This window comes from Bos indicus x Bos taurus, chromosome 6, assembly GCF_003369695.1.
Source record: "Bos indicus x Bos taurus breed Angus x Brahman F1 hybrid chromosome 6, Bos_hybrid_MaternalHap_v2.0, whole genome shotgun sequence".
Taxonomy (NCBI): domain Eukaryota; kingdom Metazoa; phylum Chordata; class Mammalia; order Artiodactyla; family Bovidae; genus Bos; species Bos indicus x Bos taurus.
Window position 1 is genome coordinate 88,663,638 of NC_040081.1, and position 12,818 is coordinate 88,676,455.

Genomic DNA, 12,818 nt, shown 5'->3' on the forward strand with positions numbered 1-12,818 from the left:
TCTCAGCATAAAAAAAGGCCAGTCTGATTTTTACTTTTTAAAGGAAGCTGCTATTTTGTTTTCTCACTACAAATTCACCACATAACAAAGGTTCCTAGGTAGTGTAAGTTTGATCATAGACTCCAGAAAATGAATGACAGGTTTTCCTCTCCAAAGTGGAAATGATAAGGTAGAGCAACAGAAATTCTTAGGTCCAAGCCTTGTTCAGCCAGGTATCCCTCCTCCCTCCACACATTCACATTTGTCTTTCTTTCTTCTGCTCTCAGGAGAAAGGTATCCCAAGGTCTCACTAAGGAAGACAGAATCTGTATATATCCTTCCTGCTTTAAATGAAGTCACCAGTAGCCTGGGCAGCTGCGGGGCAGAGCAATGGTTTGGGAGAAAGGGAGCGTGCTGCTTGAACTGATTGGTTTAGACGCTTTCCCTATGTTCTTGCTATGGGCACATCAGCAGCGTGCCCAGTGCAAGAGAAACCGCGTCGCCACCAGGCCATACCGCAAACTCCTGCCTTCCGACGCACGTGCTAGTCCAGCCTGGGGCTCGGGTCCCGGCCCCGCCCCATGACGGTACAGGGCTCGGGTCCTTCAGCCCCGCCCCCGGCCCTGAACTCAGCTTCTAGCCCCGCCCCTGCAAGGTGCCCCCGGGAGCCCTCGGCTGGTGGGACTCGCTCTCCCGCCGAGCCGGGTGGGGGCGGAGTCCGGCCTGGAGCTGTGAGAACCGGAGCGGCGGAGGTGGTGCCTCTGTCGGGGAGCCGGCTTTCGCGGCCATGACAGTGGTGGCCCGCGGCTTCTGGCTGCTCCGCGGCCGCCTGGGCCGAGTGTCGGCGCTGAGCCGGATCGCGGAGTCGCCCTTCGCGGCGCCGGGAGCGGCGGGGCAGGCGTTCCGGGGCTTTCGGAGCAGCGGCATGAGGTATGAGTGCCCCCGAACGCTCGACCTCCTCTGGGGTGGGCGCTCCCGGGTGCGAAGCCAGTGGCTGTGGGAGGGGCGGCCGGGCGCCTGCAGCTGGCGCGGGCGAGGCCTCGCGCGTGTGACCCGGGGCTCCAGGGCAGCCGCGCGGCGGGTCGGGGGCGAGGCCTGTCTTCGCTCCGAACTTGGCCTTGCAGGCCAGGCCGGCTGGTCGCATCCGCCTCAAATCGGGCAACTTGGATGTTCTCTGCGCACACTGGAACGTTCCATGTTTGCAGCGGGTGCAGTTGAGTGACTGAGGAAGACCTTTGAGACCCAGAGAAAAGGGGCCTTAAAAACACGCGGTCTGCTTGTTTGAAGCATTTGTTTGATTTTGGTTATGGCTGTATTTTGTAAACAAAGGAGTGGGCAGTGGCCAGATGGTTTAGAGTTTATGAATTTCTTTGTTGGTGGTAATACTGAGATCTTTTCCGGCTCTACAATTCTTAATGATTTCACAAAATCAGACATTAATCTTGACTTTTCGGTGTTTCTCTGTATGGCGCTTCCCAAATGTCTGCAGTCTTAGATTGACATGATCAATCTTAGATTCACTGCATCTCTTGTTGCTGGCTAGCAGATTGCGAGTAGGTTTTAACTGTTCTGTACAAATGGTAAGCTTTGTCCGTCCGTCCGTTACTTATAGCTATTATACAAACTCGATCTAAGAAGCTAAGAATAATTTCTTTGAACCCAGAGCCAGTGAGTCCATTTGTTTTCAGACTTACAGGAATTTCAATAACGTTCTGTAACTGCAGTTTTACGTGGCCAGAGATTGTGCCTTACTTGTCTTTTTGTAGCCCCATGTCCAGCACTATGCCGGAAGAAAGGAAAGATCAATAATGAGGAAACATAATGACTGCTTATTTAACTTAAATTGATTAACTCTTCATTGTATATATTTGGATCTTAGTCTTGGCGTGATTGAAGTAAAAAAAAAAAAAACCTATAGGGTTTACTTTGGACTTAGTTTGTAATGACTGCTGTTTGTCTTCCAGAGAATATGTGAGAAAATAACAATGACTCACAGTTCTGATTGTGGCAGCTCTCATTGTGTCTGAAAAAAATTACCAGTTGGTTTGGATACAAACTCTGCAACCTAGGAAAAGCAGATTCTGTAGAATTCTCTTTGCATTACAGAATTGAAGGAATTATGCACCACAGTCACACTATTTAGATAATTATTTGCTGAATTTGAGTTATTTTAGGGCTTCTTCCCAGAGTGAAGATAACCTTTTTCAAATTGTGTAAGTTGGTTAATTTCCCTTTGTCAGATCATCCTGTCTTCTCCAGGTATCAATACACTGAATGAGAACCGTAACAGCTAAAAACCTAACTATCTCGTTCAAGCCACTTGTCGTCACACACACATGCAGATACACACATGGATAATTCAGAGGTTTTTAAATTGAATTTATGTCTTTTATAATTTAAAATAATTGACTGGAATAATTTTGGAAAGCTATTTTTAATGTAAATAAAGAAGTGTTACTTTCAACCCAGCTGCTTTCAGATTATAGCTGTATAGAAATAAGTAATACCTTTGATAGATTTTTATTTTTTCAAGGCAGCACTAGTTAGGTTAGGATAGGTGGCATTTTGACATCCCCTTGTCACTAAGTACTGTATATGAAGATGAAGTTGGCTGTAAGGTTGAGAAACACCTGTGGACTGATGGGTCTCGGGTGGGGAGAAATCCGGACAGTGTGTTGATGCTCATTGGTGTCTCTTTTCTCTTCTAGGACCAGCAGAGAGAAGAGATTCCATCTTCCAGAGGTCGCCACTGTCTGCCTCCCCACTTGTCCCCATCCTCGGTCATCTCTTTTAACACATTATTGACCAGAGATGTATTAATATGTCTTTTGTTACCCAAATGTTATTGACTGGAGATATATCAATATCACTTGATAAGAAATTGCTGGCCACAGGTGTTAGTCTCAGCAAAAATCCCCCCGGTCAATAATGAGTTAATATGTAGTGACACATTAGTTGTGTAGTTATTCATAGTGAATGTGGTTTAAATCCTACACTATCCTCTTGACTTGAAATATGAGCCTTAGTGTTTTTCTCACTGCAGTGAATCTTTGAGTTTGATGAACTCTTTCCCTAATGATATTGACTGTTTTCAATTAACAGATTTATTACCAGTTTCTGGTATAGAGTCTCAAATGAAACAAAGTATTTTTGATTGTCTTTCATATCTTTGGCTAATTAGATACTTATAATGGAACATATAAATACTTTTTTAGTAGAGAATTTCAAGGAATAGTGTTTAACAGAATTTGAAAATTACAAAATTATTATTTATTGTTTAATATTTAATCTCAGAATGGTTTCCCTTTAAAATTTGCAGTGAGTTTTTCCCCCATTTACTCATGATAAAATAGATTTATTAATTGAAAGAAAATATATTTAAATGTCAAGGAAATAAATGAATAAGTCCCTTCTATTTGTTGCAGCTTATTATTTCTTGAAATGAATTACCTAAAAAGCCAAAAAGTTACAAATAAAATATTCTTGGTGATTAAATTTTCCCAATTTGGCCTTGCTGTGTGAGAAGTTTACAAATCAAAATGTGCTTGGGTTGTGAAACATCATATGAGCCTGGCACGGTGTTTTTAAGTGTATGGAGCTGGGCAGCAGTCTATCTCATCTGGAGGCAAGGTTACAGCAGACTTTTATATTAATGCCGTTCTCGAGGCAGATTTTCGGGTATTCTCCAACAAAGGCTTCCCCAAACCATGCTTTACTGCATCAACTCATTTATAGTAACTAAATGGATATCCCAAGGGTTTTTGTTTTTTTTTAATTAAAAAACCCTGTATTTTTGGAAGTAGTAAGAGATACTGGTTTATGTTATGTAAATAATCATGTCTTATAGGACTTCCCTCGTGGCTCAGATGGTAAAGAATCTGCCTGCAATGCAGGAGACCCAGGTTCAGTCCCTGGGTGGGGAAGATCCCCTGGAGAAGGAAAGGGCTACCCACTCCAGTATTCTTGTCTGAAGAATCCCGTGGACAAAGAAGCCTTGCAGGCTACAGTCCATTGGGTTGCAAAGAGTTGGCCACGACTGAGCAACTAACACCTTCTTCTTTCGTAGGATGGATAGTTTTAATAATTTTAAAAAGACAAATTGTATATGTACACCTGTTTGTTTTTCTTGAGACCCTCTCTTCTAGTATTTACTCAGTTTCTCTGTCTGCTATAGAATTGATTTAAAGATCATTTTATCCTCATGTGAAGCTTAAAGAACCCAGACTCCACTTAGTACCATTACTGAAGCTGATTTTCCATGGAATTATTTCAACCAAGATAGAATTTGTACCAATGGCTAGCAAGGGCAGTTTCTCAAAATCACATTTTATTTTGCTGGAAAATTGTGATTTTTGAGTCTTAATGCCTTACCTCTCCTAATGACAATGAGCTATGATAGCTATTTGGTTACAGTTTTTATTTCTAAGCAGTTATTGGTGGTGGTTTGGTCACTAAGTCGTGTCCTACCCTTGCGAGTCCATGGACTGTAGCAGTTATGTCATTTTAAATTTAAAACATAAATGTTTCACCATTTATTGTCTCATATCTTAGTTTTATATCTGTGCTTCAGCTGTTCAGAAATAATATGTTCTAATGTAATATCTCCAAAATCAAGTTTTCTGATTAAAATGGGTCAACAGGTGAACAGAGAAAATTAATACTAATCTCAGACCTTGTTAGTCATGATTTTAGTAATAATCTAGCAATTTCTTTAATGACCCAAATCTTTGTTTTTCACATGCTTTGTAGTTATATTATTCTTTCATGTTAATACCCTGCTGCTGCTGCTAAGTCGCTTCACTCATGTCTGACTCTGTGCGACCCCATAGATGGCAGCCCACCAGGCTCCCCCATCCCTGGGATTCTCAAGGCAAGAACACTGGAGTGGGTTGCCATTTCCTTCTCCAATGCATGAAAGTGAAAAGTGAAAGTGAAGTCGCTCAGTCGTGTCCGACTCTTAGCCACCCCATGGACTGCAGCCTGCCAGGCTCCTCCATCCATGGGATTTTCCAGGCGAGAGTACTAGAGTGGGGTGCCATTGCCTTCTCCAGTTAATACCCTAGTTAGATGATAAAAGTAGCAACAAAGAAACCCAGCAGATTACCTTCTATGGTCGCATACTCTTCAGGAAATTCCATGGAGCTCAATGAAGATTTTTAAAAATAATTTGGTTTAAGGATGATTAAGTTGTAGAAGGATGTTTAAAGATGTAGGAGCTTGGGTGAAAACTGAACTGTCCAATGAGTGGGATAAATTAATGATCAGTAATTAGTGAGTTTACTATTAAGAAGTGCAATCTGGACCAGAAAAAATATCAACTAATTTGTGTTCAGAATGGGATATAATACAAACTTAAATTAGTTTTAAAGAAGACTTCAAGGTTGATAGTATCCAAGAAGTTTTATCCAGCTGCTTCTGTTAATATTATATCATAGGGATTTTCTGTGTTGCCATTGTTTTTGTTAACATTTTATTGGCTCCATAATATTACATTAAGTCAAGTGGCCTTAATTTACCTAACCATTTTGCTGTTGGTTAATGTCTAGTCCTTGAAATATGAAATAATTAACTCTCAGATGCAGGTCATGTTCCTGTCAACATCATCATACCAACCAGGTTTGTTCACTTAATGATCCGAACTCTACTTAGGTTTCTAGAATTACTCTCATTGAAGAGTATGCCTCGAATCAAGAGACTATTCAAAGATTTGTCATTCTAAACTGAGGGCATATTTAAAAATAGGTGTTTCCTTTTCCCACTTTGGCTATTTATTAACTCTGCAATGAATATCATCTTGCTTTAAGCAATCCAGTTGTATTGTTGAAAAATAAATTCGTATTAATATTTAATGCTTCCTAACTCTGTGTTAAACATTTTGCTAAGATTTTTCACATATAGTTTGTCCTTCAATCCTCATAACAACTGAAAGAAGTAGACACTATTACTATTCCCAATTAACAGATTAGGAGACTGGGACTTAGGGAAATTAAATAACTTGTCCATGATAACACAGTAAATAAATGGTGAAGACAGAGTTGGAAACTGCATGATCTATCCAGTGCATTTCTCTACAAGCAATTTATAAATTTCCCTATTGCTTATCATCGTTCTGAAAATCCTTATTAAATTGCAGAACTTTTGTGAATCAAGACACCTGATTTTGCATATAAATCTTAAAAATTGTGTTGTCAGATTTCCTTAATACAGGGTATCTCTTTACTTGGGAATTCATGGATAGAATTTAAGTATCCCTAAACTTAGATGGTGGAGAAGGCAATGGCATCCCACTCCAGTACTCTTGCCTGGAAAATCCCATGGATGGAGGAGCCTGGTAGGCTGCAGTCCATGGGGTCGCTAAGAGTCGGACACGACTGAGCAATTTCACTTTTACTTTTCACTTTCCTGCATTGGAGAAGGAAATGGAAACCCACTCCAGTGTTCTTGCCTGGAGAATCCCAGGGACAGGGGAGCCTGGTGGGCTGCCGTCTCTGAAGTCGCACAGAGTTGGACACGACTGAAGTGACTTAGCAGCAGCAGCAGTAAACTTAGATGGGAGGTCACTAGTCTCTACTAAATTTAGCATTTTCTTCAATTGTGAATATTTGCCTCAAACCACAGTAATAGAAGTACAACTTATAATATTCCCAGCAAAAATACAGGTATATTAATAACACAGTTGACACAGAGATCTCCAAACATACACACTCACCAGTACTCTTTGATATTATGTAGTAATTAGACTTGCCACTAGGTGTTTTATTTAATGCTTTTTTTAAAAAAGTATTTGATAACAGTATTTCAATAAAACTGGTTTTCTGTAAACCTGTGTATTTTATGTTAAACATTTAAAAAAATGGTTCTGAGAAGATGTACATGGGATTTAACAAATTGCCCAAGTGTTCTCATACAAAGCTTAGCATATAAGATTTTTTCTGCAAAAATTATGGATGTTTAGGTTGTTGTTGTTGAGTCACTAAGTCATGTCCGACTCTTTTGCGACCCCATGGACTGTAGCCCCCCCAGGCTCGTCTGTCCATGGATTCTCCAGGCCAGAATACTGGATTGGGTTGCCATTTCCTTCTCCAGGGGTTTAGGTTGTTACTGATGTTCTAAGTTACAGGTTAGAGTTCTGAAGTTACAAAATTGAATGAAAGAATCACACGTAATGGAAAAAAAAATTGCTTTACTTTTTATTGACTTATGGAAGTATAATTCCTTTACTTCACAGTGTAAGATAGCATTTGGGATGTGGAATGAAATGTTTTTTAAAAAACCTTAAACTTAACATTTCTAAATATTAATTTACTTTAAAAAAAATTCACTTGCTTTGAAAGGCTCCCTAGTATCAGTTAGTGATTGGTTTTATTCCATACGTAATTTTGCCCTGGTTCCCTTGAGTTTGTTTTGTTACTATTGTTAATTTGAACCCCCAAATCTTCAAATTTTGCCCTAAGATACAAAGCATTTAAACTATGCTAGGACCTGCAGAGATATTTTAATTGCTAATGACTGTATTAGGTTTTTTCATCTTTATAAATCATAAAACAGTTTATTACAGCTCTAATTAAAGTTGTGGTTGAAAATGAGATTAAAATACAGATGCAGAAGCAAGATGTCAGGTATACAGATTAAATACACTGTCGTTTGTGAGTGGACTTTGATTTACTATTTTGTGAAAGAGTATTTTGATATACAAGAAAAGTAGTGATTTTTTTCCCCTCCTGTTTACTACTTTGTTTTAGCTAATTAAACACTTAATTTAGTTCTAGGAACCATAGATTAGGATGGTTGTAGTTTATTTTCTGGAAAGTGAATAGGTAAGTGGACAAGTTCATAGAAACAACACTAAATGTTGATGACTTTTTGTTGTTGTTGTTTAGTTGCTAAGTTGTGTCTGACTCTTTGTGACGCCATGGACTGTAGCCCACCAGGCTCCTCTGTCTATGGGATTTCCCAGGGAAAAATATTGAAGTGGGTTGCCAATTCCTTCTTCAGGGGATATTCCCGACCCAGGGATAGAAGCCATGTCTCTTGCATTAGCGGGTAGATTCTTTACCACTGAGCCACCAGGGAAGCCCTGATGGCTTTTTAGTCTCATATTACTTCTGGTTCTCTGAATATTTCTCCGTCTATTTCTTAACAGAAACTAGGAGAGCCATTTTAACAAATGAGCCAATCGACTCTTAGTCAAAGCTTATTTTATAAGGTCAACAGAGACTATTCCCATTATATACATGAGGAAATTGCATGCCTTTAAAAGCAGTTAAGTAACTTGGCCAGCTTTTAAAGGTAAACAGGGCTACCTCTCAGGGACTTCTGGCTTTGGGTGAGTAATTTGTAGTGTGTTGTGCTGCCTGACTGCTAACTCTCCTCCCTGGCCCCTCCATTATGACATATTCTTTCCTAATGAAGAGACTTGTAGTGCTAGCTGAGCAATAGGGGGAGAATAAACTGCTGAAAAGGAGAGCTCCTTGTCTTGCCTTCTTTGGGGGTGACTTGCAAAGTTCCTACCTTTGCAGGAGATGTCACCTGAGCAAGTAATGACAGGGTGCATTGTGTGAAAGATATCTAAGGGTCAAATTGACTTCACTTTTGATTTGTATTAATGGCAATGTCACTGTATAATTTCTTGATGCAGTCACATTTTTAAGAGTTAAAAAAGTAAGATCACACTCAAGTACTGCATTTCAGATTCTTGTTAAATGAGGGCTACTCCATTTCTTCTAAGGGATTCTTGCCCACAGCAGTAGATATAATGGTCCTCTCAATTAAATTTGCCTATTCTTGTTCATTTTAGTTCACTGATTCCTAAGATGATGTTCACTCTTACCATCTCCTGGTTGACCACATCCAATTTACCTTGATTCATGGACCTAACAGTCCAGGTTCCTATGCAGTTTTGTCCTTTACAGCCTCAGACTTTACTTTCACCACCAAACACATCCACAACTGAGCGTCATTTTGGCTTTGGCCCAGCTGCTTCATTCTTTCTGGAGCTACTAGTAATTGCCCTCTGCTCTTCCCTAGTAGCATATTGAACACCTTGTGACCTGCAGGGCTCATCTTCTGGTGTCATATTCTTTGTCTTTTCATACTGTTCGTGGGGTTCTTGTGGCAAGAATACTGGAGTGTTTTGCCATTCTCTCCTCCAGTTGGCAAAGTTTTGTCAGCACTCTTCACTGACACTTAGTGAAAAACAGGAGATTTATCAAAAGTTCTTCCCACAAATTGGGATACTTTGAATTGGGATTAAAGATGTATTTATTTACTAAGGCTGCCATAAACAAAGTACCACAAACTAGATGGCTTTGTAGAGGAGGGCATACTCTCCTCTTTTTTCTCTCAGTTCTTTGAGCTGGCAATTGAAATGAGAGAAGGCAGATTAACCCGAAAAAAAAAATCAATAAAAAAATTTATTACCTATGTATGAGGAATTTACATAAACATGAAGTGTTCCAAAGACAGGCAAGATGAGGTATATATACGTTATTATCATGAGGTATATATACAGATATATAATGTATATATATATACATTATTCTGGACTAAGGAGAAGAAGGTAAGTGTCTAGGACTTCAAAGAGAAGTAAGGTAATTCACAGGAATATGAAAAGAGTTAATGTTTGTGAACAAATGTTTGCCTGGCCATCTAGAGACAGAGGGACACAGAGGGAACTTTGGTCAAACCAGCCTTGCTAGGTTCCTCCCTGTCCACCACACCTAGTTCATACTTTAGTATGGTTATATGTGGTGACAGCTCCTTTCTGGAACTGGAATTCCAATTCTTAAAGTTCACTTAGGCATTTGGGAGAAGTTCAAAGGTTTTGTCCCAAATCTTTTGGGCCTTGGTTGTTTTCAGCTGGAAATAATCTGCATGTTAAGAGTGTGACATCTTGGGGCACTGTACCCTGAACCTCATCATAAAACAACAGCAACTTATCCTCACATTTGTAGAGGCCAGGAGTCTGAAATCCAGAGAATCCACAGAACCATGCTCTCTTGGCCTGTTGTTGCTGGCAATCCTTGGCTTTTTTTGGCTTACAACTGTATGACTCCAATTTTGCGTCTATAGCCATGTGGCCATCTTGCCTCTGTCTTCACGTGGAGTTCTCTCTGTCTTTTTATAAGGACAAAAGTCATATTGTATTTATGGTCACTGAACTCCAGTGTGACTTCATCCTGCAGCTTAATTACATCTGCAGATGCCTTATTTCCATATACGATCACAGCCGTGGGTACCAGGGATTAGGGTTTGAACATATCTTTTGGGGGACACAATTCAACCCTCAGCAATAGAATTTCAGAATTGCTTGTATAATGCTTGAGGTGTCATTGTTTAATTAGCTCAGTACCTTCTTTTGGAGGGAAGGGGTACATTTCTATTGTAAGCTTTGGTTTTAGTATTTGCAGTTCACTAGATGTTTCAAACCTGAACTCCTCATTCCACCCTTGTCTGGCTTATTTTTTTTGAATATGTTAATAATTTCCAGTAGATTTTGAACAAAATGCAACACTTTCTAGCTCATTTACAAAATATATTTTTAAACACTTGTTTTTAAAATCATGTAGGCAGGCAGTGAAGAGAGTACATTCTGTGATGACATAATTTTTTGTATTCAATACAAACCTCTTCACAATAGCTTTGTAATTTAGTTATAATAACTGAGCTTATGTGTACAATATTTGTTAATTTGTTATCAGTTTATACTTTTGGGCTTTCTCCATGGCTCAGCAGCTAAAGAATCTGCCTGCATTGCAGGAGACACATGAGATATGGGTTCGATCCCTGGGTCAGGAGGATTCCCTGGAGGAGGAAATGGCAACCCACTCCAATATTCTTACTTTGGGCAGACTACAGTCCATGGGGTCCTAAAGAGTCCTAGTTGGTAGATTGTATGCTTGTTTGCATACTTATGGATACATGCCCTATGACCAGTTTCAAGCATATACACATACTTCATAGGTTTCTTTATGTTGAAAGTGTTAATGCAAATTCACATGCCTGATGCACAATAGGATTTGGGAGTAGAGAAAGGTTTACAGCAAGGCAATGCAAGGAGATGGGTGGTTCATCCCCTAAAAAGCTTCAAGTTCCCCGAAGAGTTTCAGCAGAGCACTTTTAAAAGCCAAGTGAGGGAGGTGTAGTGTCTCAGGGTCTGTGATCAGCTCATGCACAATTCTCTGATTGGCTGATGATGAGGTAGGAGAGTGGTATCCCAGGGGTTAACATTATCAGTCCTTAGACTCCTGGTGTCCTGGGGCTATGTGTTCATCATTGTCAGATAGTTAACATCTTTCATTTGTTAGCATGAGGGAGGTTTTTTTTACATCTGCAAAACAGCTCAGGAAAAGTGCTTCAAATATTATTATATAGGTACTTCAGAGAGGAGCTAATGCAAAAGATATGGGGGAAAGCCTGTCCTGGGAAGGCCTCATGGGGTCCTGCTTGGTTACAAGGGTAGTTGACCACTTATCAGGAATACTAGAATGGGGATTTTTACTTTGAGCATCATGGGGGTGTAAATCAGTGGTTCTTAACTGAGGCTTGGCAGAACTACTTTATAGAGGTTTTAGTTAAGCCCAGTAAGATTTTTAGGTCTAGCCTATAGCATATCAGAAAGTTCCTGGCAATTCCTTAGCCAACCTGGCTCATCAATTGTGAGTCCTGTTGTGTTCTGTAAAACAAATTTTGTCAGAGATGATGAAGGTTTTCTTACAAGACAAGAAGGGCAAGTTCTAGAGGCAAAGATGGTTTTCACATTAGAATTAAGAACTTTCCATCAAAAATAACTATAAAATAAGTGAAAAGTCAAACCATATACTGGTGATACTTGATACACAGATATAACTGATGTAGACTTAAAAAACAGATGTAGCCTAAAAGTTGAGAGTTATGTTTTATTTGGCAGAAATTTTTAGTACTTAATCCTGGGAGGCAGTATCATCTTAAGTATCCCTGAGAGAACTGCTCCAAGGAGGTGGAGTGGGGAGTCAGGTTATATAGAAGTTTGAAACAAAGAACAAGTAGTCTGAATATCAAAAGTATTTTTGTGAATTAAAGAAAACCAGATATCTCAAGGAATTTAACACTTTTCTATGTATGGGAAGATGCAAGAATCTGGGTTCACTGAAATCACTCCTTTCAATTGCAGCTCAGCTATCTGGGGCCAGCCTGCTGTGAATTTTCACATTCTAGTTCTTTGGTGCTCACCATAGAGAGTGGCTGCATTGCAGTCTGATGGCTGCCAGATGGCACAGGTCTTTCCCTCCTGAGTGCCCTGGAGGGCTGGAATCCCTGATGACTGTGACATTCTTGTTTACCCATATGGCAGGAAATACTCCATTTCTCACTGTTATGAGATTAGTGTTCAGAATGCATAAATAGCTACTACAAATTAGGCACAGCTAATAATCCATTAGAAAAATGGTCAATAGAGATGAACAGGCATCCCGTAAAAGAGGAACTCCAGATGGCCAATAAACCTGTAAGACATTCAACCTCTAGTAATTAGGGAAACACATATTTAAACTACAACAAAATGCCATTAAACTAATGTGTTACGTAAAAACTTTGACAATCTCAAGGAAGTAGAAATTCTTAGACACTACTGGTGGACGTATGAATTAGTGCAACCACTTTGAAAATAAGGTGGCATAAACTGAACACATATAAATGTATCCTATAATCTAGCAATCCCATTCCTGGGTGTAAACCTTAGAGAGATACTATGTTTTATAGTTATATCATATATAAATGTGAGATATATAATGTAGCTCATATATTGATGTACATTATGTATAGTATATATATGTTATTATATTACGTTATATAGTATATAA

The 12,818-nt window shown here is 39.6% G+C and overlaps 1 protein-coding gene across 7 annotated transcripts in view; it reads left to right on the forward strand.

The window, feature by feature from the left end:
* Positions 1-225: 225 nt before the first annotated feature.
* MTHFD2L (methylenetetrahydrofolate dehydrogenase (NADP+ dependent) 2 like) overlaps positions 226-12,818 on the forward strand; it is a 152,339-nt gene continuing 139,746 nt past the window's right edge. The window contains exons 1-2 of one of the 7 annotated variants that reach the window (XM_027544747.1): positions 464-909; positions 2,688-2,721. Coding sequence is in view for 5 of the 7 variants with exons in the window: in XM_027544748.1 (XP_027400549.1) it covers positions 767-909; positions 2,688-2,784 (240 nt within the window). In the remaining 2 variants the exon portion in view is untranslated. Of the gene's footprint in view, positions 910-2,687; positions 3,479-12,818 lie in introns of those variants that run through there. The other 6 variants (XM_027544748.1, XM_027544745.1, XM_027544743.1 and 3 more) reach the window with 6 other exon arrangements.